General features: G+C 52.0%; 1 protein-coding gene across 1 annotated transcript; it reads left to right on the forward strand.

Annotated features, from left to right (window-relative positions):
• The first annotated feature begins 346 nt into the window (after positions 1-346).
• On the forward strand, positions 347-23749 carry TRAP1 (TNF receptor associated protein 1). Its single transcript, XM_058815832.1, has 18 exons — positions 347-442; positions 4885-5052; positions 6090-6172; positions 6560-6700; positions 13609-13680; positions 14347-14507; positions 15336-15445; positions 15621-15694; positions 17000-17155; positions 17458-17578; positions 17689-17758; positions 17923-18070; positions 18957-19142; positions 20745-20883; positions 21295-21380; positions 22158-22303; positions 22636-22708; positions 22979-23749. Exons 1-18 carry the CDS (start codon positions 361-363, stop codon positions 23078-23080), a joined length of 2118 nt encoding a protein of 705 aa, XP_058671815.1. The 5' UTR covers positions 347-360; the 3' UTR covers positions 23081-23749.

The following is a 23749-nucleotide window of genomic DNA, read 5'->3' on the forward strand; positions in this document are numbered from 1 at the left end:
AGAGCTCGCTCGGGCCGTGAGGGGACCGAACCCCGGTGCCCCTGTAGAGCTCGCTCGGGCCGTGAGGGGACCGAGCCCCGGTGCCCCCTGAAGAGCTCGCTCGGGCCGTGAGGGGACCGAGCCCCGGTGCCCCTGCAGAGCTCGCTCGGGCCGTGAGGGGACCGAGCCCCGGTGCCCCTGCAGAGCTCGCTCGGGCCGTGAGGGGACCCGTGGGGGGCCCTCCCCGAAGGAAGCAGCGCGCGGGCTGAGGGGCAGGCTGACGTCACCGGGCGCGCGTCAAGCGCAGCCCGCGCGCGGGGGACTGGGCGCGCCCCCGCCCCGTGACGTCATCAGGTGGCGCGGCGGGAGGGCAGCGCGGGCATGGCGGCGGCGCGGGGCGGGCGGTGTCTGCTCGCGGCCCTGCGGCGCTCCGGGACCGCGCCCCGGCTGCGCCCGCCCGCAGGTGAGGGGGGACGGGCGGCGTGAGGGGCGCGGGCCCCGCGCTGAGGGGGCGGCCGGACCTCCATGGCTCGGCCCGGACGGGCGCGCCTGCCCGGAGTTGCGCTCGGCCTTGCGCGTCCTCTGGAGGTGCGGAGGGTCCGCGTCCCGCAGGCAGCGCCCGGTCGCTCTCGGCTGCTCGGAACGGCTCGGAACGGGCGGGGGCCCGGCAGCGCGCACAGCGCCCGGCGAGCTGAGCCGAGAGCGCCCAGCGCTCCTTCCCGGGGAGGGGCGAGTTCTCCTGGGGCTGTGCAGGGAATAGCGCGGGCTGGTGCGGGGCACGGAGCGAGCTCAGGGCCAGCAGCGGCTCCAGGGCCATGTCCACCCTCATACAGGGTGTACAGCGTGCTCCGGTCGTGTGGCACCGTGAGGTTCATGCCCTGGCTCGATAAGGGGTGTGTAATATATCCATGTTTATGTCCTGGTTCGTACAGCACTCCCAGTTCATCTCCTGGCCGTTATAAGGTGTGCAGGACATCCCGAGGTACCTGCTGGCTCATACAGGCTGCACAGCACATTCACATCGGGTGTCATGTCCTGGTGCACGTCCCTGTTCACACAGGGAGTACAACCCAGTACCTGCATGAGAGCAGAAGGCAGAGAGAGGAGCACCTGTGTGAGAGCAGAAGGCAGAGAGAGGAGCACCTGTGTGAGAGCAGAAGGCAGAGAGAGGAGCACCTGTGTGAGAGCAGAAGGCAGAGAGAGGAGCACCTGTGTGAGAGCAGAAGGCAGAGAGAGGAGCACCTGTGTGAGAGCAGAAGGCAGCAGCAGCGTTGCTGTTCTTTGGTCAGTCACTACCAGGGGACTTTCCAGATGAGCCTGAAGGGTTTGTGTTTGCCAGGGGCGCACTTGGAGTTTCACCTCAGACAGCTGACAGGAGTTAGTGCTAAGAAAACCCAAACCCTGAGGCCTCAGTTATGAGATGTGCTCCCTTGTCAAGGCCCTCGTGCGCTGGAAATGTGCCTGTGAGCTGCCATTAGCCAAAGCATGGTGAGCAGTGTCCTGCCTGTCAGCAGCCTGTGCTGTGTTCCCTTATCTTGTTGGCCCCTAAGTGACAGATCTGCGTGTTGTTGCTGTGGTCTGTGATTTCCCTGCAGGTTATGGAGAGAAAACGTGACAGGGGGAATTGTGTGACAAATAGGGTCACTTTCAGGGTCGGGTTGTCAGGTTTATTGTGTCACAGAGTGCCACTTGGGTGTTTCTGGGCAATCCAGCTCTTCCTCCACAGAAATCCCCAGAGCCTTGTTAGCATCCATGTCTGGAATCAAAGCTGCTGCCCCTGGTGGGTCAGACCCTGCAGCAGAGCTGAGTTCTATCCCTTAAGCTGTCATTCAGCCCTCAGGGGAGAAGCAGTGAGCAGAGGCTGTGTGGGGTGGGGATAAGAGGGAGGAGTAGGATTCTGCTTTGGGCTGTCCTGGCTGCAGGCACAGCCCTCCCTCCCCTCACCGGGCAGAGCTGCAGTGTTTGCTTCAATTCAGAGGCTGGAGCTGGTGCAGAGCTTGTTGGGAGCTGTGTTGGTGTGAGTGGGTCAGGCAGGGAATTCTCTTTTCCCCACATTCTCAGGGATCTGGTGCCCAGCTCTGGAGCCTTTTTGTGTGAGGAGATCTGAGCTGGGAGTGTTTAATTGCTGGAGCTTTTCCTGCACCAGCTTCCCCGGGCTCCTGCCGACCCAAATTCTTCTCTTTTGTTTTGAGCCACAAACTGCTTTGTGCAGGGTTTCCCACCATGAATCTCTGCCTGCTGCTGGGCTCTGCTCACTGCAGGCCTTTTCCAGGAGAGGCTGGGCTGTGTTCCTGGGGGATCACTGAGGTGTCTGGATTGAAAGGAGCCCCTGAGGGCTTTGCTGTGAGTGTGTGAGGCAGGTCTGTGGCCGTGGGCACACTGGGATCACTTGGGATCACAGAGAGGTGGAATTTGGGGTGCAGTGGGGGTTTCTCCACCCTCACAGTGCAGTGATGGGAACAGGAAGGGGTGTGGGCTGTGCTAAAGCTCCACATTTGATTAACTCACTATCAAAAGCCCTGATTTGCCCCAACACATCACAGTGCAAATCTGGGGCAAGAGCCATTTCTTCTTTGTCACCTGGGCTTAGGAATTTGTTCCTGAGGCTCGTTATGAGTAGCACATCCCCTGTTACCTCAGCAGGTGCTTCTCAATAGCTCTTGTGTGCTGCTAATTGTGGTTTTATAGCAACCCAGAATAGCCAGGAGCCTTTTCTGCTCCCTTGCTCCAGGCAAGGACTCTCAAGAGGGAAATAGGCTGAAGGTGCTGCAGTTTGTATTTAATGAGCTGTGTCTCCCTGCCAGGGGACAGGCTGCTAATTAAGGATGATAAAACCAAACATTGCACAAATCTGACAGTAACTTCTGAATTGATGGCTGGTGATTTATTATTGTGCTTTGGAGGTAGGGAGGCAAAAAATGTGAATACATCAACAATTATAAATAGCCAGAAATAAAATTATAAGCAGCTGTAGTTTCTAGAGCTGGTGTTCATGGGCTGGGGGGTGACCTGTGTGGACTCTGGGGTTTTGCTGCCTGGACATCTGATGATAGAAATGAACTTAAGGTTTTAAGCTGCTGCTGATCTGTGTCTTTTTTGGGTCCTGGAATCAGAGAGTGAGCAAAATTCTCTCTTTTGTTTCTGCTGTTTGGGAGATGTGTCTGTGTGTGCTTATGTACAGTGCAGTATCCTACAGCACCCAGCATAAAATGAGTATAAAACAGATATAAACCCTGAGCTGCAGGCCCTTCCCCTCTGGAGCTGAGGGGCTGGACAGTGAGTGCTCTCTGCTCTCCACCTCAGCCAGGGCTGTGTGCCCCTTCCCAGGCAATGCAGGCAGAGGAATGGGAGTTGCAGAAGGTGTCCTGTGATAATGCAGCAGAGCTCTTTGTGACGCAGAGAGCACAGTAATGTGTGTGGGAGGTGTTCAGATGCATTTAGAACTATTTGTGGGCTCTTTTCTTTAAGGGCAGAATGACTGGGGAGTCATTCAAGCTTTTGGCTGGAGAAGTGGATCTTGATTCAAAGCTTTCTATGAGGAGGAGGAGGAAGAATGAGGACTGACAGCCTCCTCTGTCAGCTTTTAGGGATGAGGTGCAGGAGACAGAAGTGCTGTTGAAGCTCAGGGCTTCATGTTCACCTGCTCTGGAGCAGGTGAGAGCCCAGCATGATGGTGTGGAGCAGCAAGGCCTGTTCTTGATGACCACCCTGACTGTAAGACCTGCTGTGGGGGGCAGGAGGTTTGCAGAGCACTTGTGAAGTGAGCCTGAGCTACAGGATGAGGGATGTTGGTGAAGAGGCTGCAATGCAGAGTTCACTCGAGGGCTGTGGCAAGGTGGAGGAAGGCTCAGGAGGGACTGAGCTCCCTCAGCTGGCCTGGAGGGCAGGGGATGGCCTTGGGAGCTGTGTCCAGGGAGGTCACAGATGTGCTTTGGGACTCTCACCATACTGTTGGGGTTTGGTTCAGTCTTTGGCTGTTTTTGTCCCCAGTTATCTGAAGAAAGGACCCCTTGAGAATGTCAGGTGCAGGGTTTGCCTCCTTCCCTTGCTGGATGAAACAGCCAACAGGCACAGAGTGAGCTGGAAGAAAACCTGAGCTTGTCACTGCTTCCAGCCACTTGTGCTGCTTATCCACGTTCTCCTGGCTCTGCCCAGGCTGTCCTGGCCCCTCCTGTGCTTCCCAGACCATCCATTGGTGTTCATTGGCCAAGGTGCTGCCTTCCCCTGCAGGGTCAGGTCTGCACCCTCTGGGATCCTGCTCTGGCATTCTCCCAGCAGTTCATGAATCACTCCAAGGAACAGGCTTTGGACAGAGGTCTGTGGTGCTGCAATGGTCTTTTTGTGACCAGGTTTGGTTTGATTCATCCCCCAACAGAGAGGAAACTGTTGGGTTCACCTGGGCATAATGAAAGGAGGAGAATTGGGAATCCCTGACCTTAAGGGGGTTGTGCCATTTCCTCACTGGTCTCATTTTCCCCACTGATTTTGTGACTGGTGGCCTTGCTGCTGCTGCATGTGCTGCTTGTCCTGGACCCAGCTTTGTTGGGGGGTGTAATCCCTGTGCTTGGACAGTCAAAGGCCAAATATTTATTGCCAATTTATATTTTCACAGGCAGTGATGTGAGAGGAAACAGCAGTGAAAGCTGCAGACTGCCTCTTCCTGGTTAATTCAGTGGGAAGGCTGCTAATTGTCATCTTCTGGATAAAATTTTGATTCAGAAGAGCCAAAGTAGCAGCTTGCCCTTTTTATGCAGTGAAGGCAATTCTGGAGGGGAATGGTGGGAGTTGGATGGAGAGGGAGCTGTTCAGACCCTCATGGGATTACCTAGGTGGGACCTCTGAGGAGTGCTCCTGTTGGTGCTGGACTTGTGATGTGTATTGAAATATCTTCATTTGTGTCTTTAGCAAAAGGAGCAGCATGTCTGCAAAGACAAATTCTCCACTGCTGGAGCCTCCAGCACCATGTTCCTGCCTCCAGCATTGCTGCTGTCAGGATGTACAGCACACAGACAGCAGAGAGCAAGGAGGAGGAGCCCCTGCACACCATCATCAGCAGCACAGAGAGCGTGAAAGGTGGGCCTGGCATAAATGTGGGGATGCTCTTGGGGGGCTCCTGGGTCAAGGTGTGGGGCAGGTGAGCCCTGCTTAGCAGTGCTGCTGCCTCTGGAGGAAGTGCAGGTGCTGCTCACCACATTCCTTCCATCTGTGTGGCACCATCACCTCCCAAACCCTGGGGGTGGAGGTCAGCATGGCCTTTACTGAGGAACTGGGACATCAGGACTGCATCCATGGCACAGCCAGGCAGGTGATGGTCAGCTCTGTGTGTGTGGAGGCTCCACAGGCACTGGAATTCGCTGAAAAGAGTTTTCTGTCCCAGAAGCAAGCTGTGCCTGCCCAGGTCATTGCTGTACATCATGGAGGTGTGATGAGAGTCCTGGTGTCAGCCCTTTAGCCAGAATGAATTGCTTTGCACAGCTTCAGGGACAGCTGCTCTAAAGCAGGCTGAGCAATGAGTTATTCCAGAACAGAAATAACATCTGAACTCTTCCTCTGTGGTTTTCCTGGAGATACCTTTGAGATAGGCTCAAGTCCCTGGTGGGGTTGATGTGCTGCCCACACTCCAGCTTCACCCCATCCCTGGGGGATGTACATCCTCACCAGCAAGGCATGGCACAGGTGATGTGTTTTCCCAGAGTTTTCCAATGGCTCTTGCGGGAGAAATGAGTTCTCTAATGCCTCTTGCTATTTTTAAAAGGCCAAGGATTGTCTTTCAGCTTAGATGCTTTGTAGTTTTAGTTTTTTCTGAGGAGGTTTCACTTCCTGGGCACAGCTCCCTGCCTGCAGGGGTGGCAGTACAGATGCGTTCATCCAGCCTGGCCTTGGCTGGTTCATCCTCAGCACCTTCACAGGGAAGAATTTCTTCCCAATATCCCATCTAACCCTGCCCTCTGGCAGTGGAAACCATTCCCCCTTGTCCTGTCACTTCAGGCCCTTGTCCAAAGTCCCTCTGCAGCTCTCCTGGAGCCCTTTAGGCACTGGAACAGGCTCTTGGTGCTCCCTGAGCTTTCTTTTCTTCAAGCTGAACAACCCCAACCCTCCCTTTATTCCAGGTGCAGCCTCTAAACATGAGTTCCAGGCTGAAACAAAGAAACTGCTGGACATTGTTGCCTGTTCCCTGTACTCAGAGAAAGAGGTAAGACACCCTCAAATTGCTGGGAGACCTATTGGCAGAGCCCCATCTCTGTCTAGGGATACATCCAAAATGGTTGAGCTGGGAGAATAACTGTTCAGTTCCCAGTGAGTCCTGAGCTTTCATGTCAGGCTTTTTTGAATGATGTTTTTTAAGACACTTCGAAAATGTCTTTTTGAAAAAGTTTGTAGGTATAGCCAAGTGACTCCGAGCCGTGAGCCTCTGCATGGAGGAGCCTCCACATGGAGTTTGGACAAAGTGTTCTCCTGGCAGATAATGGGGAAGCACAGTTTGGGGAGCTGGGATCAGTTTGTGGGAGCCAGTGATCTCCCAGGTGTCTGGGAGGGCTGGGCAGGGCAGGCTGCAGGCTCAGGCTGTGTCTGTGCCCAGGTGTTCATCCGGGAGCTGATCTCCAACGGCAGCGACGCGCTGGAGAAGCTGCGGCACCGCCTGATGGCGGAGGGGAAAGCCTTGCCAGAGCTGGAGATCCACCTGCAGACAGACCCTGCAAAGGGAACCATCACCATCCAGGTAGGGTGTCATTCCCTGCTGCTCTCATCACTGCCCTGTGTCCTGTGAGGAGTCACTGGAAGCTGAGCAGCAGCACAGTCCCCAGGCCTGCCCAAATATTCTGTCCTCAGCTCTGCTTCATGAGGGTGTAACCTCAGGATTTGATAAGAAGCCAGCAATGCTGTCTGCTCCCCATTTGTAGCCATAGGAAAATTTGCTGCTCCTTCTTTCCCTGTTGGGAAGTACCAGTGGCATTTCTCCCTTTTCTCCTTCTTTCCCTGTTGGAAAGTAGCAGTGACTTTTCTCCCTCTACCCCTGCCCAGTGCACTTCCCAGGTTGTGTGAGTTTCTCACTAGTGGGTAAGTTGTGAATCTGGTTTCTTCCTGACCTTTGGGGAGGTTTTCATGCATCTCCTTAAGTCTGAGGTGTTACATGGTTTGCTTGCAGACCTTCTCTCTCCCCTGGGTGAGGGGAAATAAATGCCAGGGTAGTGAGAAGAACTTCTCATTCCTGTCTGTCTCTCTCTCTTCCTGCTGCAGGACAGGCTGAGCCCAGCTCCTGCTGAGGTTCTGCCCTCAGGCACAGTTGGCACTGTAGATTTGGGCAGTAGCATAGCACTCCCCTGTGCCCAGGTGTTGGTTGTCCCTGCTGGTGACAAAATGCTGATTGGGAGGGAGACAGTCTGTAAGAGCAGTCACCTGTGGGCCTCAGTGTGGGGCTGGGCCTTCTCTCTGTACTTTGATCGTGCTGGTGGCTCTTGTCCAGGGTGGGAGGCTGAGCCTCAGTTTTGGTGTTTTCTTGGCAGAGTTCCTAGTGTTAAGAAGGCAAACTGGTCATTTTCTTGTGGAGCTGTCAGCCATGAGTGTGGCTGTGGACATTCCTGGGAGAACAGAGGAGGAGGAGGATGAAGCAGGCAGCCCTGAGGGACCATGGCAGGTCCAGGGGAGATGTGGCACAGACAGAGCACACAGGCTGATATTTTTCATGTAGGACAGAAGCAGAGGGGGCTGTTGGAGGCTGCACAGTTATTTTATATTTCTGTTCCTCTGCAGAGCAAGTGCTGCAGTTGCCATGGGGAAGTTAGTGCTTGTCAGTGGGCACCACAGTCACCAAGCAGAGATTCTCAAACCATGGTGCAGGGGCTTTGCTATTCCTGTCACTCTGTTGCAGTTTTCTGACTCCTGTTAACACCAATTGTTTGAGGAGCCCTCACTTAGCCCCAGGCAGGGGGTCATTTCTGCCTTTCATCTTTCCCTTTTGAGGTTGTAGTGGACACAAAGCATCTGACTCCATCAAGACATTGTTCCCTCTCCTGCCCTGTCCCTGTGGCAGCTCTCCCCTTGTTTGGCAGTTTGGCTGGAGAGCTGCTTGCCCACCTTGCAGGGTGCCTGTGATGCCATCCCAGTCAGATGGGTTAAGGATTGGGATTTTATAACTCCCTGCCTGGCTGCCAGTGCCTCTCTAATGCCATTAAATGAGTCTTAACTAGGAAGCTTTTAAGTGCAGCAGTCCTGGGCTGTGGGGAGCAGTGAGAACAACACTGCTCCAATCTCTTTAATAGCTTTGCCTTCTCCAGAGTGCCAAAAGCTCCTTACCTCCACTCAGGGGGTTATAAATAACTTCTTGAAGAAGCAGACTGCATACAATGATTACTGTGAGCAAGCATCATTCAGAACATTTCTCTGCCTTTCAGGAATGCAAAGGTGAAAGAAAGCTTGCTGCAGTGATTGAGGCAGAGATGGATCTTCCCTTTGCCACTGTTTTGTTTTCTGTAGCTACCAGGACCCACCAAAAAAGAGGCAGCAGGTCCCTCATACATGACCTGTAGAAACAGTCACCCCTTTTTTATTCCTGGAAAGGTCCCATTGTCTCACTCTGACCCCTGGATCCTTCTCAGATCTTCATGGTGCTCTGTGCCTCTGGATCTGCTGAATCTCTCCCCTTCTCTTCCAAGCCCTGTAGCATCTCTTTGTGTCTCACTGGGCTGAGAAAAGGCAGGTCTGCAAGGTGTGATGGCCATTACAGGCACATTCCTGGGGATTGTGTAGATCTGGTGTAGGACTGCACTCAGCTCTGTTCAGTGACTGCAGTTCTCCTTGTTCCCTGCCAGGACTGAATTCCAGCACAAGCACAGCAAGACTCAGAATTCTGGTGGATGTCCTCATGCAGGAATATTCCACCTAAGCATTGCAGTGTGGTAGCTGCTAAGAGGGACGTGTTACTGAATTCCACCACCTCCCTTCCTTCACCAAAGTCCTGTTGGTTTAGCAAATTCCACCATTTCCTCCATCCCTTTGCAAACTGCCTCATGTTTCTAGGACAGCTCCATCTGTAGCAGCCACAGCCTGCAAGGTCAGAGTGGTTAAGAAAATCCATTTGAAAATGTGAGGGGTGTGTTTCCAGTGAGAACAGCTCTGCAGAGCTCTGCAGCTCCACATGCTGAGGCTTTAGCAATGTGATTTTGGACCCTTTGAGGTGGGAACAGAGAGCCTCTTACAGACCCCAAGGCTCTGTGGGCACAGAGCTCACCTTCAGCACCTGCATGAGGTGACAGGGAGGTGACAGGCACTTGGTGGTGTTGGAGCTGTGCAGTTCTGCTGTGCTGGTGGTGATGTGTGAGCTCAGGGCTGCAGCCCTGCTCCTTGCTGAGGCTTAATTTAGGGCTAGGACAGTTTAGAGGAAATGGTTTGAAATGTTTACAGAGCTGATGGCTGCTTCTGCTGGGGGAGGGAGTGTGCTTGCTGTTCCAGCATGGGGAGCAGCCGGGGCTTGGGCTGCTCCGTTCCCTTTGTTGGGCTTTCATCTCTCTGGTGCTGTCATCCAAAATCAGTGTCTGTGAAACCACAAAATCACCAGTTTGCTGTGTTGGGAGGAGTTAAAATGACTGCAAACACCACTCCTCCCTGCAACAGCTCCCTGTGTCACTGAGCAGATCTGTCCTGCCTCACAAACAGCCTGGAACAGGGGCTGGGCTCTTTGGGCTGTAGCAGGTCAGTGCAGATGCACCCTTGTGTCCCACAAAGCTGGGGACAGGTGGGAGCGGGTCCCCCTCCCCTGTGGGACCAGGCTGCAGCAGAGGGGGACCTGCACTGCAGCATCTGTGCCACTTGGGCTTGGGGAAGCAGGTGGAGGTAGAGGGGTAAATCTGGCTGTACTTTAGCAAGTCTTAGGTGCAATTAAACCTACAGAAACATGCCACAGATTGCAGGGGTGGGCTACAGCTTCCAGTGGTTGCATCATCTTTAACAAATCAGCCCAGGACCCAGAAATATAAACACATCTCAAATAACCCGTGGCCCAAGGAAGGAAGTGCACAATCCTTTAGTTCTCTTCACGGCAGAATCAGCGCAAATCCTGAATAAAACTGGGAAATTCCAAGTGGATGAAAGGCAGTACTTTTCTGGACAGTGGGTATTTAGACCTGGGTGGGTGGAGGCTGAGCCTGTGGTTTTGCAAAGGAAAGCTCAGGCTCTCTGCTTTGGACACCTTCCATGTACTGGGCCAAGATTACCTCGTGTTCACAGGCATCTGTTTTATTCTGGCTTTTCATCTGCTAGTTGCTGCTGCTGCAGATGCTTTAATGATCCCAAACCAGAATGTTGCTCTAGTGCAGCTGCTGTCCTGGTCTTGTGAATTTGAAGTCTTTAATCAAGGTATTTAAATAACAGTGGGCACATTTGCTAATCAGACATTTTGGGATTTTATTACCTTATCAGCTGGTGAAAGCAGCATGTCTTTATAATATACTCAGTGTTCTTCTGATGTCCTGTTGAGGTTTTACACTGAAAAAAAAGTGGCAAGTGTTTGTTCTGCAACAAAGCAAAGTGCAAGACACAATAGTTCAGCCAGGTAGCTCTAACTGGGAGCATTCCTTGCAGTGCACTCATGGCAGAGGCAGCAGTTAATGGCTGCTTAAGGGGTTGTTAGATGTAAGGAAGCTCTGCAAAACTTTAAATTGGGCTCAGGTAATGAGCAAAGCTAAACTAATCTTACACACCAGGTCTCTGCAAACATCCAGCACCCCCACCACAGGGTTGGAACAAAGGGCACAAAGGCACAAAGGTGCAGGGCAGCAGCAGCTTAGGTACCTTGGAGCTCTCCACACATAAAAAGGTGCTAAAAACAAAGTTCGGCTGATGTCTTTTTGGGGTAAATGTTACTGAGTTTAGTTCAACACTTGTGGCCACCAGCCCTTCATAGTCTGAAGGTCTGCAGCCTCTTTGTTGTCTTTTATAAGGGATAGTTTGGGGAGGATTTTTACTGTGCACCCTGAGAAGTACCAGAGGAGAAATTCACCCAGGTGAGGAGGTGGTGATTCTGAGGGGTAGCAGCAGGTCTTCTGTAATTAACATTCAGCTAATGAAGGGTCAGCACACTGTGTCTTGGTCTCTCCCAGCTGTAGAGAAACACCTGGCACATGGAACTAACTCTGAGCATATCCCTCACATTTTGTAATCTGAGAAGCCCCAGCTAAAATTTGCTTTGTGCTGTTCCAAATAGCTCTCCTGTGCCTGTGGTCAGCCTGGTAAAGCTTTTCTTGCAGGCTGCAGGGAGGGCTAGAACTGTGTGCAGGGGAAGGGAAGTTGTAATGCTGATGGAGCAAAGGCTGATGGTGGTGGGCAGAAGGAGTTTGGTGGTGGGTATAAGGTTGGGTGATGCCATGGTGGTTCCTGGTGGAGATGCCCAGCAGCCAGGCAGCAGCTGATGCAGCACAGAGCAGTGTGAGAAGGGCAGCAGAAATTCCACCAGCTGCTTCCTTGGATTTCATGGAGCTGGAGCTGCCAGAACTTGTGTGGGCCAGGTTCAGTTGCCTCCCATGACTGCAGAGTTCCTGCTCTGCAGAGCTCAGCTCCCATCTCTCCTCTGCTGCTGCTTTATTCCCATTCCCCTGAGCAGCTCCATGTGGTGAAGGGAGCCAAAGGAGAGCTGCAGAAAATGTGAATATGGCAAGGGTGGCTTGAATCTTCATCCTAATGATGGTGGGTGTCTTCATCCTAATCCACCCAGGTGTTTTCCTGCAGTAGGGAATGTCTGCTTTGCCAGGCTCTTCACTTTTTGCTCTCCCTGTCAGCATCCTGGCTGTTTGAGCTCTGCTTTCTTTGTTCGTGAGATTCACCCTCATCAAAGCAGTCTCCAGGAATTGTCATTAAGCATTCTGCAGTAAGTTTGGCAGGGCATTAGGAATTCAATAGCCAATAAATTAATGGGGTAAGGATGTATTTTTTTTTTAACACACTGGAATTTGGGAATGACATGCTGTGCTATAAATAGAAGTGGATCAGAGTTCTGTTCAGGGTCTGGCATGAAGAAAAACTGAACCAGATGCTGAAAGCTGTTCTTTCTGGCTTTTTCTTCCCTGGGGGAAGGGACCATGTCAGATTCCTGAGATTTTGCCATACGCTGTTTGTTTTCCTTGGCTTTTGATCTCTCACTGTTCAGATGGTACTGGGCATCATCCCTATTCTCAGCCAGGACTGGCCTGACTGGATTTAACCAAAGGAAAGGGATTGCTGTGCCCTGACTTGTGGGGGGCAGGAAAATGTCTTACCCACATGGCACCTCACAGGCTGAACAGTTCAATCCTTCAGTGCAGTTAAGCACTGCATTAAGAAATCCATACTGCCATTAACTGACTTTGTGGAAACAAGCCCAGTAAACGCTCCATGGGTGGCAGAGGTGACTCTGGCTCCTCACCTCTGAGCCACCTAGCAGCTCCCAGCTCTGTTGCAGCTGATGTTGCTGACCCTGCACACCAAATCCCAGTCCTGCTAAGGCACTGGGGGTGTGTGAGCCCGCTCTGGATGTGCCAGCTGCTGTCAGCTGTGATAACCATGCTCACAGGTTAGAGCTGAATCCCTCATGGGAATGAGAACCACATCTCACTTGGCTACTTTTGACCTCAGAGAGTGGCTCAGAGAACATGTAACTGGGTTCTTGGGATGCTTGTGTTGGGTAGAGAAGCTGCTGGGATTTGGGAGGGGGAATGGCACTTTTTTCTTGGGAGTGGTATCCTGGAGGGCAGTAGCCTGCCCTTTGCTCCTGTGGAAAATGTGTGTGGAGCAAGTCTGAAAACACACTGGACAACAGAAAGGGAAACATTTTTTTGTGAGAGGGTGGCCATCTCTAGCTGGGGTTTGCTGCTACCTTTGTTGCCTTGGTCTGTCATGCAAATTGAAGCTGCAGCCAGGTTTGAGACTTGCTGCAGCCTTGTCTGGGTGGTGCTGCTGCAGGCTCTGCTGCTTGAGATGTGTGAGCTGAGGGGAGATGTTTATCTGCATGCAGCAGTGCAGTTCTGGAATAACCTGGGGGTGACAAGGAGCTTGGGCAGAGCATCACAAAGTGTAGCTGGTGCTTTGTATTTTGGCTGCTGTTCCCATGGTAATGTCTGCTGGACATTGGCAGCTTCATGCTCACACCATGGAGCACAGGGCTTGCAGAGAAGGGGCTGCATTACCTGAGAGTTGAGGGATTTGCTGCTCTGCTGCTGATTCCCAGTGTTCCACATCTGCAGGTTGCAAACAAGCTGCTTCTCTCTGCTCCTCAGCTCCCCCTCAGAGCAGTTCAGGAATGGAGGGTGTCTCTGTGCAGGACATCTGGCACTGTGGGGCCATGCCTGGGGTCACATCTCTTTCCTGCACTGCCATCCTGTGCTTTTTGGAGGGATGTAGAATCCAGCCTGTCCTGGCATGGTTTTGTCTTTCCTTGAGAAATGGCCAGAGTCTCTGAGCTTTCTGGTGGTTTGCAGGGAGCTGTGGCTGCCCCTGGGGCTCTGTGTTCCTGGCCATGGGCAGATGGAGTCACAGCTGTTGGATTTACTACTCAGAGGGGAAGGAGAGAGTGGGAGCTGGAGGCAGAAGTTACTTGGGTGCTGTTTGCTGGAGCAATGGTTCCCTGCTGGTATTTCAGCTGCAATTGCTGTTTCTTTTCAGGACACAGGGATTGGCATGACCCAGGAGGAGCTGATTTCTAACCTTGGTACCATTGCTCGATCAGGCTCAAAGGTAACTTGGGATGAGGACCCTTCTCCCTCCCTTAGAAAACTCTTCTCCATGTACAGCCACTTTTATTCTCCTAGTAATTTTTCATTCTGTTTTGTCCCTTGGCCCTCAGCCCAGCTGTGAAATGACACCCCTCTTAGGAGGTGAAACCTGCCTGTGGAGCCTCCTGGCTCTCAGTGGTGCCTGCTGTGCTGTGGGAGGCCCAGGGAGCCCAGGCAGTGCTGTTGGGCCCTGTGTGTAGCACTGCTGCACCCACTGCCCTCCCTCCAAACACCCTCCTGCCCAGCCATCCCTACAGAGGGGCACCCACCCATTGGCATTTGCCCCCTGTCCAGGGGAGCAGCAGCTCTGTCCCCACAGCAAGGTGTTGTACATGTGTTTGTTGTACATGTGTACCTGATATTTGATTTCATCTCTGGAGGCACCATTTTAAGGTTTCCTGCTCCCGATTCACTGAGCTCTCGCTTGTTTTCCTTTTACTGCTCCCCCTCTCCAGAGGTGCAGTCCCTGTGAGAAACCCTTTTCCTTGGGAACCTTCCTCAGAGCATGGGGTGAGGGTGCTGGCCTGCCAGGCTGCAGTGCCTGGGGAGCCCAGCTGGGCATTGATCACAACCCCCAGCAATGCCTGAAGTCACTGTGTGCTGATTTGTGTCTCCTTTGTTCCTGCAGGCTTTTCTGGATGCTCTGCAGAGCCAGGCTGAAGCCAGCAGTAAAATCATCGGCCAGTTTGGAGTGGGTTTCTATTCAGCCTTCATGGTGGCTGATAAAGTGGAGGTGTTCTCACAGTCAGCAGAGCCAGGCAGCCCAGGCCACCACTGGTCATCTGATGGGTGAGGCTACAGAGTGGGGTGGGCAGCATGGGGGGGCTGTGTGCAGACCAGGCATGGCCTGACAGCTCTGCAAGGACAGGGCTTCTGTGTTCTGTCAGGACCTGGCTGAGTGCTTTAGGTCCTGCTCTAGTTACACACAGTAACAAAGCAGGGCCAAATGTGCCAGGGTGGGAGCTGCAAGGGCAGGGTTGGTTTGTCAGAGCAGCCATGCTGTGGGCAGAGCACCTGGCTCTCCTGTTCATCCCTGCTGCAGGGAATCAGCTCAGGGGGCCACACAGCAGGGACAACTGAACCTCTTTGCTCCAATCATCCTCTCAGGTTTGGCTTGGGGCACCCACAGAGAGCAGAGCTTGTGCAGCGCTGGGGGCTGCAGGCACATCTCCCTGTAGGTCACAGCTGTGTGCTCATCCTTTGCTTTTGGCTTGAAGTTGCAAACATCTGTGATGGCAAAGCTGTTGGCTGCTGGACGTGTTGAAATTGGAGCTTCTGAGGGTGACAAGCGCAGCATCCCCTTAAAATTTCCTCAGAATAAAGAATTTACTACATTCTTTAAATTCTTGAGAAAAGTGAGACACCAGACTGGTTTGGGTTTTCAGTAGCTGGTGTCTTTGCAGAGCAGTGTGTCCTGGGTCTGGGGTCTCTGTTGGGAAAACAGTCACATGGGGTGGCTGGGGTGGTTTTTGGGGTTTCTCAGAGGCACAAGGAGCATTTTTTGCTTTTTCCTCTCAGCCTTGAAGTGCTGTGTGTGCTCTCAGTTGAACAGTTTCTCTGTGCTATCATGAGTGTACCTGAGGCACAAACTGACACAGTGTTTGTTTCTAATCCTAGTTCAGGGATGTTTGAGATTGCAGAAGCATCTGGGGTCAGAGCTGGGACTAAGATTATCATACACCTCAAAGAAGACTGCAAAGAGTTTGCAAATGAAGACAGAGTCAAGGGTGAGTAGTGGAGGGCAATGCTGTTACCCCTGGGGTCTCTTGGGGCTCACAGATGGGAGGTGAATTTACAGGGTTTTTTCCTCTTCTGCACGTCCTCTCACCTGCTGTTCCTGAGGGAATTCCTGCTGTGTTGTTTCCACAAAAGTGACCCTTCTGTGTCTTCTTTCCATTCCAGAGGTAGTGACAAAATACAGCAACTTCATCAGCTTCCCCCTGTACCTCAATGGGAGAAGAATTAACACATTACAGGTGAGGTGGAGGCCACAGGCAGAGCACTCATGGAGATGAACCTCTGTAATGCTCCTCTGGAGACAGGAAACAGCACAAAGCTGTCCCTGGAAACAGGGGAGGATTGTCCAGGGTATCACAGATCTTAAAGTGATCAGTTAATTAGAACAAAAGGAGACAATCCAGCTGCAACAGCTTCTTTGCATTTATTGTGGAAAAGTCTTGGAGATCAGCAAGATCTGTATCTTCCCTTGTCCTAAATTATTATTTCAGTGCTTTGTGATGCTTATTCTATTCAAGCCATGTGATGTGTTAGTACTGATGGGATTGCTCATATTGCTGGTGTGCTGACACCTCTCACTGCAGTTCTTTCTGTCCTTTACATGGAATAGCCACTGCCAGGGAGTGGTTGTGGTTTTTCAGCAGCTCACAGGGAGTGGTTGGGGTTTTTTCAGTAGCTCACAGCCTGATTTATTCCCAGCTCCTAGCTTGATGCTGGCATTTTCTGACCACTGACATTGTACTGCAGCCAGATCCATTTTACTGAGATGTTCTTGGCCCAATTGCAGGCATCACTTGGGAGAAATTAATTATCTTTAAAACAGAAATCTATGAATCATTTTCCTCCAGCATGTCCTCTTCTGATTGTTTAAAGCTTTCTCACCTAAGAGAGCAGGTAGAGAGCATTTGTGTGGCTTTTTTGTTTCCTGGAATGTGGCACTGACTGCACAGACTTTCAAGACTGTATTTAAACATTTTTCCACATGAATTTCTCTGAGGTTCTGTAATTGGTGTTATTAGTCACTGATTATTTATTTGGATTCCTGCATAATAGTGTTTCTGTTCCAAAGGCTTTCTGGCTGTGCCCCTTAAATTACAAAACCAGAAATAGCTTTAGACAGCTGTTGGCTCTCTCTGCCTGACAATCAATAGAACAGGCTCCCTGGAGAAGAGCAGTAGTAGAGCAAGGGGTGAAATACCCTTAATAGAGTCTTGGACTTTTATCTTCTTATCAGAAAGTCTGTTTTCCCTTGGGTTACAGCAACAGCTTGAGTCTCATTATGCTCCCATTTTGTGCCTTTTCTTTATCTAGGATCTGGGCTTTGTGCTTTTCCACACATCAGCATCAGTTCACTGCAAACAGAGCCACAGTTGGTTCCCTGGTGGGGTTTCTCCTCGTTGAGCTGCTGAATGCTCACAGCATGGAGCTGGGGTTTCTCTGGTCCAACTGGGATAACTGTTAGCTACAAGTGAGCCCCTGAGAATGCAGCACTTTCCCTAATACAGCAGAACACCTTAGCTCCTGTTCTCCCTGCCCCTGCACAGGCCCTGTGGATGCTGGAGCCCAAGGACATCGGAGAGTGGCAGCACGAGGAGTTTTACCGCTTCATAGCGCAGGCCTACGACAAACCCCGCTACGTCCTGCACTACAAAACCGACGCTCCCCTCAACATCCGCAGCATCTTCTACGTGCCCGAGCAAGTACGTGTGCTGTCCTGGAACTGGGACCTCTGCCCTGCTGCTCTGAGAGGGGAGAAGGGCAGAGATCCCTAGGGAAAGGAGGCAAACATGGCTGCAGGGTGGGGTATCTCTGCAGTGGGCTGCTGCTGCAGGGTAGTTGGGATACTGAGCCATGAGAGGAGTGGGGGGATGGCTTGGGTGGGTCCCTAGGGAAGAGAGCCAAGATTTCAGCTCTTGTTGGCTTCAGCATTGTAGGGAAGATCACAGTGTGATGTGGGCACCCTGCACAGTGCTGGTGTTACCTCCTGTCTCTTTTCCTGCAGAAGCCATCCATGTTTGACATCAGCAGGGAAATGGGCTCCAGCGTTGCCCTCTACAGCCGCAAAATCCTCATCCAAACCAAAGCTGCAGACATCCTGCCCAAGTGGCTGCGCTTCCTTAGAGGTGTGTGTGCAACCAGGAGTGGCACATTATGGACAATGGCTTCCACAGGGATGAGGCAGGGGCTGCCCTCCTGAGCCTGGCACTTGTTCAAGGGTTGCTTTGTGTTCCAGGTGTTGTGGACAGTGAGGATATACCCCTGAATCTCAGCAGGGAGCTTCTGCAGGAGAGTGCCCTGATCAGGTAAGCAAGAGTATCTCTGGACTGAGATACAAGGAAAAGATGTAAAGCCATGAGGGAAAGGGGACAGTGGACTCACTACAAGCCTCACTACAAGAGAGATGTTCACCTAAAATGTCTTGTCTGGCTCTAGCAGCTGTCTTTAAAAAGGCTTGTTCCTCCTGCAGGAAGCTCCGTGATGTTTTGCAGAAGAGGTTGATCAAGTTCTTCATTGACCAGAGCAAGAAGGACCCTGAGAAATATGCCAAATTCTTTGAGGAGTATGGGATGTTCATGAGAGAGGGGATTGTCACGATAGCAGAGCAGGATGTCAAGGTACCATGAGTCTTGAAACACTGAAGGCTGATGGAAAGATTACCATGAGCTGGGATGAGGGAGACTGCTACTTCCCATGGAACCTGCATGCCCATAACTTGTGTTCCTGGGTCTGCCAAGACCTATGGATTCTCTAGTGCCTAAACTTGCACTCTTTCTGGCTGGTGCTGCTTCCAATTTATTTTAAGACTCCATAGAGTCTCTGCACCCACGCTGTTGTCAGCCCTTGTCACAGACACATTTTATGAAAAATCCTTTCCTTAGGATTTTTTCTCCTGAGAAGCTGAGAGGCCTCAGGAACAAAATGTCAACAATGATTATCTGCTGCTGTGGAATGCAACAGGTGCATCTGTGATTGGTCTCATGTGGTTGTTTCTAATTAATGGCCAATCACAGTCAGCTGGCTCAGACTCTCTGTCCGAGACACAAGATTTTGTTATCATTCATTCCTTCCTTTTCTATTCTTAGCCAGCCTTCTGGTTAAATCCTTTCTTCTATTCTTTTAGTATAGTTTTAATATAACATATATCATAAAATAATAAATCAGCCTTCTGAAACATGGAGTCAGATCCTCATCTCCTCCCTCATCCTAAGACCCCTGTGAACATGGTCACAAGCCCTCTCTGGTGCAATGTCACCTACAACAGGCAATAAAGATGGGCCTTCCTCTTTTGTTGCCTAATTCTCATTTCCAGGAGAGCTTGACCTATGTCCTCCCTAGATCACTTTTCTGCCTCTTTAATATCTGGAGCAAGAAAGGAGGGATTCAGAATGCCCTGAGCCATTTTGTAGGGCTGCCCAGAGGCACAGGAATCCTTGGGGCTGGGAGGGGTCGGGTAGAGCTCAGTGACCCAGAGCCTGCTCTCACAAGAGCACGTTTCTGCAGGAGGACATAGCAAAGCTGCTGCGTTTCGAGTCATCGGCGCTGCCCGCGGGGCAGCTGACCAGCCTGAGCGACTACGGCTCGCGCATGAAGGCCGGCAGCAGGAACATCTACTACCTGTGTGCCCCCAACCGGCACCTGGCCGAGCACTCGCCCTACTTCGAGGCCATGAAGAAGAAGGACATGGAGGTGGGTGAGCAGTGGTGCCACATGTTGCAGTGTGATGTCATACCTTGCCTCAGTTTCCCGGTCCTTCCCCAGGTGCCAATCACCACTCCTTTAGTGCTGTCTGTCAATCCAGCATTCCAGAAGGGCGTGAGTGATTGGCAGAGTTCAAAAGATGCCTCTCAGCCCTGGGGACATTGGGCCATCTAGGTGTCATTTGTCCCCTGAGACTTCCCCCCCCCCAATACCTGGTTGGTGGGATCCCTACCCCTTCCCTCCTCCTCTCCCTGGGGTTAAAAGACACAGCAACCACGTGGTTCCATAGGTTCTGTTAGGGCTGTTGCTGGATTCAGAGGCCTGTGGGCTGGAATAAAACTCTGGATCCAAACCCTTCAGCAGAACCCAACTCCTTTCCTTCACCATCACCTTAAGCTTCTCAGCCAGAAGTAAACCTGAGCTCCTGCATGCCTGGACTTGTCCCAAGTGCCCAGCTGCAACATCCAGCTAGCCAAAGGTGTCTCTGAGGTGAAACCACCACAGCTGCTGCCTTTGGTCAAGCAGCAAGGGCCAGATGAGCTCAGGCAGTTCCATCTGGCTCTATTGGTATTAATTCCAACAGCCACAGGTGGGGAAACACCCTGAGCTGCTGCAGCAGTGGTCAGGGCTGGCCCTCAGGGCTGAGCAGGGCACTGAGGCCTGTGATGGAGCCCTGCCAGCACAGTGCCTTTGCCTGGCCCCCTCTGCCTCTGCTCTGTGGCATGAGGCCAGGAGGGACCTGTGACACAGTCTTAACCACAACATTAAACAAAAATCCATTCAGCTGTTAGGAGTATCCAAAGGAGGGCCGTGGGAGTGGTGAAGGGCATGGAGGAGAGGCCATATGAGGAGTGGCTGGGGGCACTTTGTCCGTTCAGCTGGAGGAAAGGAGACTGAGGGCAGACCTCATTGTGGTTTTCAACATCCTCACCAGGGCCAGCAGAGGGGCAGGTGTCAATCTCTTCACTCTCATGATCCAAGGGAATGGCTGGAGCTCAGCTGGGAGGTTTAGGTTTGGTATCAGGAGAGTTTTCACCCGGAGATGTTAGGCACTGGGACAGGCTCCCCAGGGAAGTGCTCACAGCACCAAGCCTGTCTGAGTTCAAGAAGCATTTGGACAATGCTCTCAGACACAGGGATTGCTGGGGTGTGCTGCACAGGGGAGAGCTGGGACAATGATCCTGATGGGTCCCCTATAACTCAGCATATTCTGTGATTTAGTACTTGTACAGACACTTGGTTCTTATATCTGTTTCCTACCTTTGCTGGACCCCAGAGCAAGGAGGCTGGGAGCTGCTGTGCAGTGCTGGAATTGTGTTAGAGTTGTCCTCTGTGGGCAGGTGGCCCTCTCAGGGCTGGAGTCAGTGCTGGTTCTCACTTTCCCTGGACTTGCTCAGCTGTGGACCTGCCACCCATGGTAACAAATCCCTCCAAGGGTTTGCTTTCATGTCAGGCCCTGAGTGGCAATCACTGTGGGGTTGAACCTGTGAGTTTCCTGTGTGATGTTCCTGCTGGTTGGTAGAGAGCTGCCTTGGGAAGGAGAGAATGCTGTTACACCCCAAACGTGTTGCTGTCCCTTTGTTGGCACAGGTGCTGTTCTGCTATGAGCAGTTTGATGAGCTGACACTCCTGCACCTCCGGGAGTTTGACAAGAAGAAGCTGATCTCTGTGGAGACAGACATTGTTGTTGATCACTATAAGGAGGAGAAGTTTGAGGAGAGCCGCCCAGGTACCGTGAGGGGACACCTTCCTCCCCTGCTCTTGCAGCTCCTGAACAAGAACCTTCCACCCTCCCATTCTCATGGGAGGCAGCTTAGAGGTTTTGCAGATTGGTTTCATCTCACATGATCAAAGTTCAATGGAATGTCATGTGTAGAGTTGCCATGATTTTATTTCAACCCCATGCATATATCTGGTGCCCAGACAGAGGCAGGTAGCCCCTGGCAAGGGATGAGCCTGCCCTCTCCAGGTATGGCACAGTCTGGGATGAGGATATGTAGGTGTGTGCTGAGTGGTGCTGCACTCCCACTCCCACAGGAGAAATGATAAATGAAAGTGTGAAATGGAAGAGTGAAAACTGAGGTCATTGTCCATTGCACACTATAGATGCACACTCAGATGTGCCCTCTTTCCCTGGCAGCTGGAGAACGTCTGACAGAGAAGGAGGCTGAGGATCTGATGGCCTGGATGAGGAATGCCTTAGGCTCCCGAGTCACTGGGGTGAAGGTGGGTATTCTGTGTCTGGTAACTGAGTACAGGAGATACACAGAGGTAATGATCTAGGGAAAAAGGATGACAGTGTTTGGGGATCTGCTGCCACAGATTTTTCTTTGGACCCAGTGGGAAGACATTCTTCTCTGTGCCTCCTCTGTGTGTGTGAATGCTGGCATTTGTCATTGGATGGTCAGTGTGGCAGCAGAAGAGGCACATCTCAGTGTGTATTGAGCAAAGCCATTGCAATTGATGCTCAGGTTACCAGAGCAGGCTGGTGACTTTTCTTGCTTGTGGACTAGAAAGGTGTATTGGCAAGGAATGCTTTGGGTCCAGCTGCAGCCACTGCCTGTGGACTGTGGGGCCATTTGAGCCCCCATCTTTCCTGCTGGTTTAGATAGCTCTTGTGGAATGGAAAAGAATCATGAGGAGGCTTGGTGTGGATCTGTGCTGAGGAGACTCCAAGTCCTCAGACTTTCCCCACACGTCCAGGCTTTCCACATTGATAACAGTCCTTTGGAAGTCTCATTTTGCAATGTCTCATTGTTCTGCTGAAGTGCTGAGTTGAGGACATCAAGGGTTTGTCATCCTTCGCTTCTGCTTGATTTGTGAAAGCTTTTCAGAGTGTTTGCTTGAATGGTAGCTCTGTGTTGAGGGCTGCCAGTTTTACTGCAGGCTCTATCATCTGGGGCAAGGCAGGATCAGGATCTTGCAATCCTTGGGTGACCTTTTTCCATTCTGGAGGTGCACTGTCCATGGCAGCCCTGACAGCTGTTGTGCCGTGCCGTGCAGGTGACCACGCGGCTGGACACGCACCCTGCCATGATCACCGTGCTGGAGATGGGCGCTGCCCGCCACTTCCTGCGCATGCAGCAGCTGGCCAAGACCCAGGAGGAGCGAGCCCAGCTCCTGCAGCCCACCCTGGAGATCAACACAGGGTAAGGGACAGCACCAGCACCAGGCCTGGGGCACCGCAGCCTCTCAGGCGTGGAGGCAGTTTAAGGCTGCCACTTAGCAGAGTCCTCCCCATTAAGTGCAGTCAGTGCCACAGAGCCTTAATCTGTGAGGCTGCTTGGCCCCACACACAGTGTGCAGCCCTCTGGGGACCATGGGGGTTGTAGGGACAGATAGGAGAGAAGAGAGAAGCCCCCAGAACGGGAACAAGGAAGTTGACTTTGGTGACCCACTGTGACTTAGCTGCTCATTCTAGAAATAAATTTCTCACTGTGTCCTAAATCAGCAAGTTTCAATGTTGATCTCTCTGTTACAGGCATTCTCTGATTAAGAAGCTCAGCGAGCTGAAGGACAGTCAGCCTGATCTGGCCCAGATGTTGCTTGACCAGGTGAGAGCCAGACCTTCTCCAGAAGCAGCACCATCCTTCCCAGAACCAGCTTGCAGACCATGCATGGCAGGGAACAGGGTGAACCATTACAGTGGGCAGGAGTCACAGCCTTCTGTGGTCCCTGGGTATTTCTGGGACTTGTGGTCCATGTTTTCCTAGCAGGTGCCCTAGAAGACATTCCTGGTTTCAGCATGCAGGTCCTGGGAGGGACATTCCCTCCCTCAGGCAGGTTGCTTTGGTGCTTATTCAGTGCTTTCTTCTCTTTTTCAGATTTATGAGAATGCCATGATTGCAGCAGGACTGAATGAGGACCCCAGGCCAATGGTGAACCGGCTGAACGAGCTCCTTACCAGAATCCTGGAGAAGAACTGAGCCCCAAGGACTGAAGGATGAACTCTGTGCTGATCTTGCCTCAGGCACTGTCCAGCACAGGTTCATGGGCAGAGGCAGGGACAGTGCTGGGGACATCCAGCCCTCCCTGCACGGGGAGGAGCCACCTGTAATTATCAGATCATCAGCTTGTTCAAAGTGCAGTGCTCTTAGTGGGGACAAAATCCAGAGATTGTTGCTTAAATAATGTGCCCAAAATTTCTGACATGAGCCTGAAGAGCCTCATTTCATACTGTTTCTAAAAATAGCCTTTCTCAAAACAGATGTTGGCAGCAAGATCCCCAGTTAGGTCTGTGAATACACCCCCCTATCCACAAAATCCCTGCTCACCTTTGTGCTCTGAACAAGCACTGGAAAAATCAATTAATTAGGTAAGAAACCTGCAGGTCTGACCAGGCAGGAGCAGTTTGCTGGCATGGAGACAGCTTGCTGCCTTTGGCAGGCACAGACAGTCTTGGTGGAACGTGGCAGTGCAATCCCATGGCAGAAAAGATCACTGAGCTGCTGGCTAAGTGAGTTCATCCTGGTCTTGTGGAAAAAGGGAAGTAACTGGGAGGCAGCTTTCTACTGTGTGGCTTTCTGGAGAGTCTGGGATAAACTGCACACCTAGCTGATCTGTATTTATGATAAATAAACACTTATTTTCCAGAC

The sequence above is a fragment of the Ammospiza caudacuta genome, chromosome 17, assembly GCF_027887145.1.
Source record: "Ammospiza caudacuta isolate bAmmCau1 chromosome 17, bAmmCau1.pri, whole genome shotgun sequence".
Classification (NCBI taxonomy): Eukaryota; Metazoa; Chordata; class Aves; order Passeriformes; family Passerellidae; genus Ammospiza; species Ammospiza caudacuta.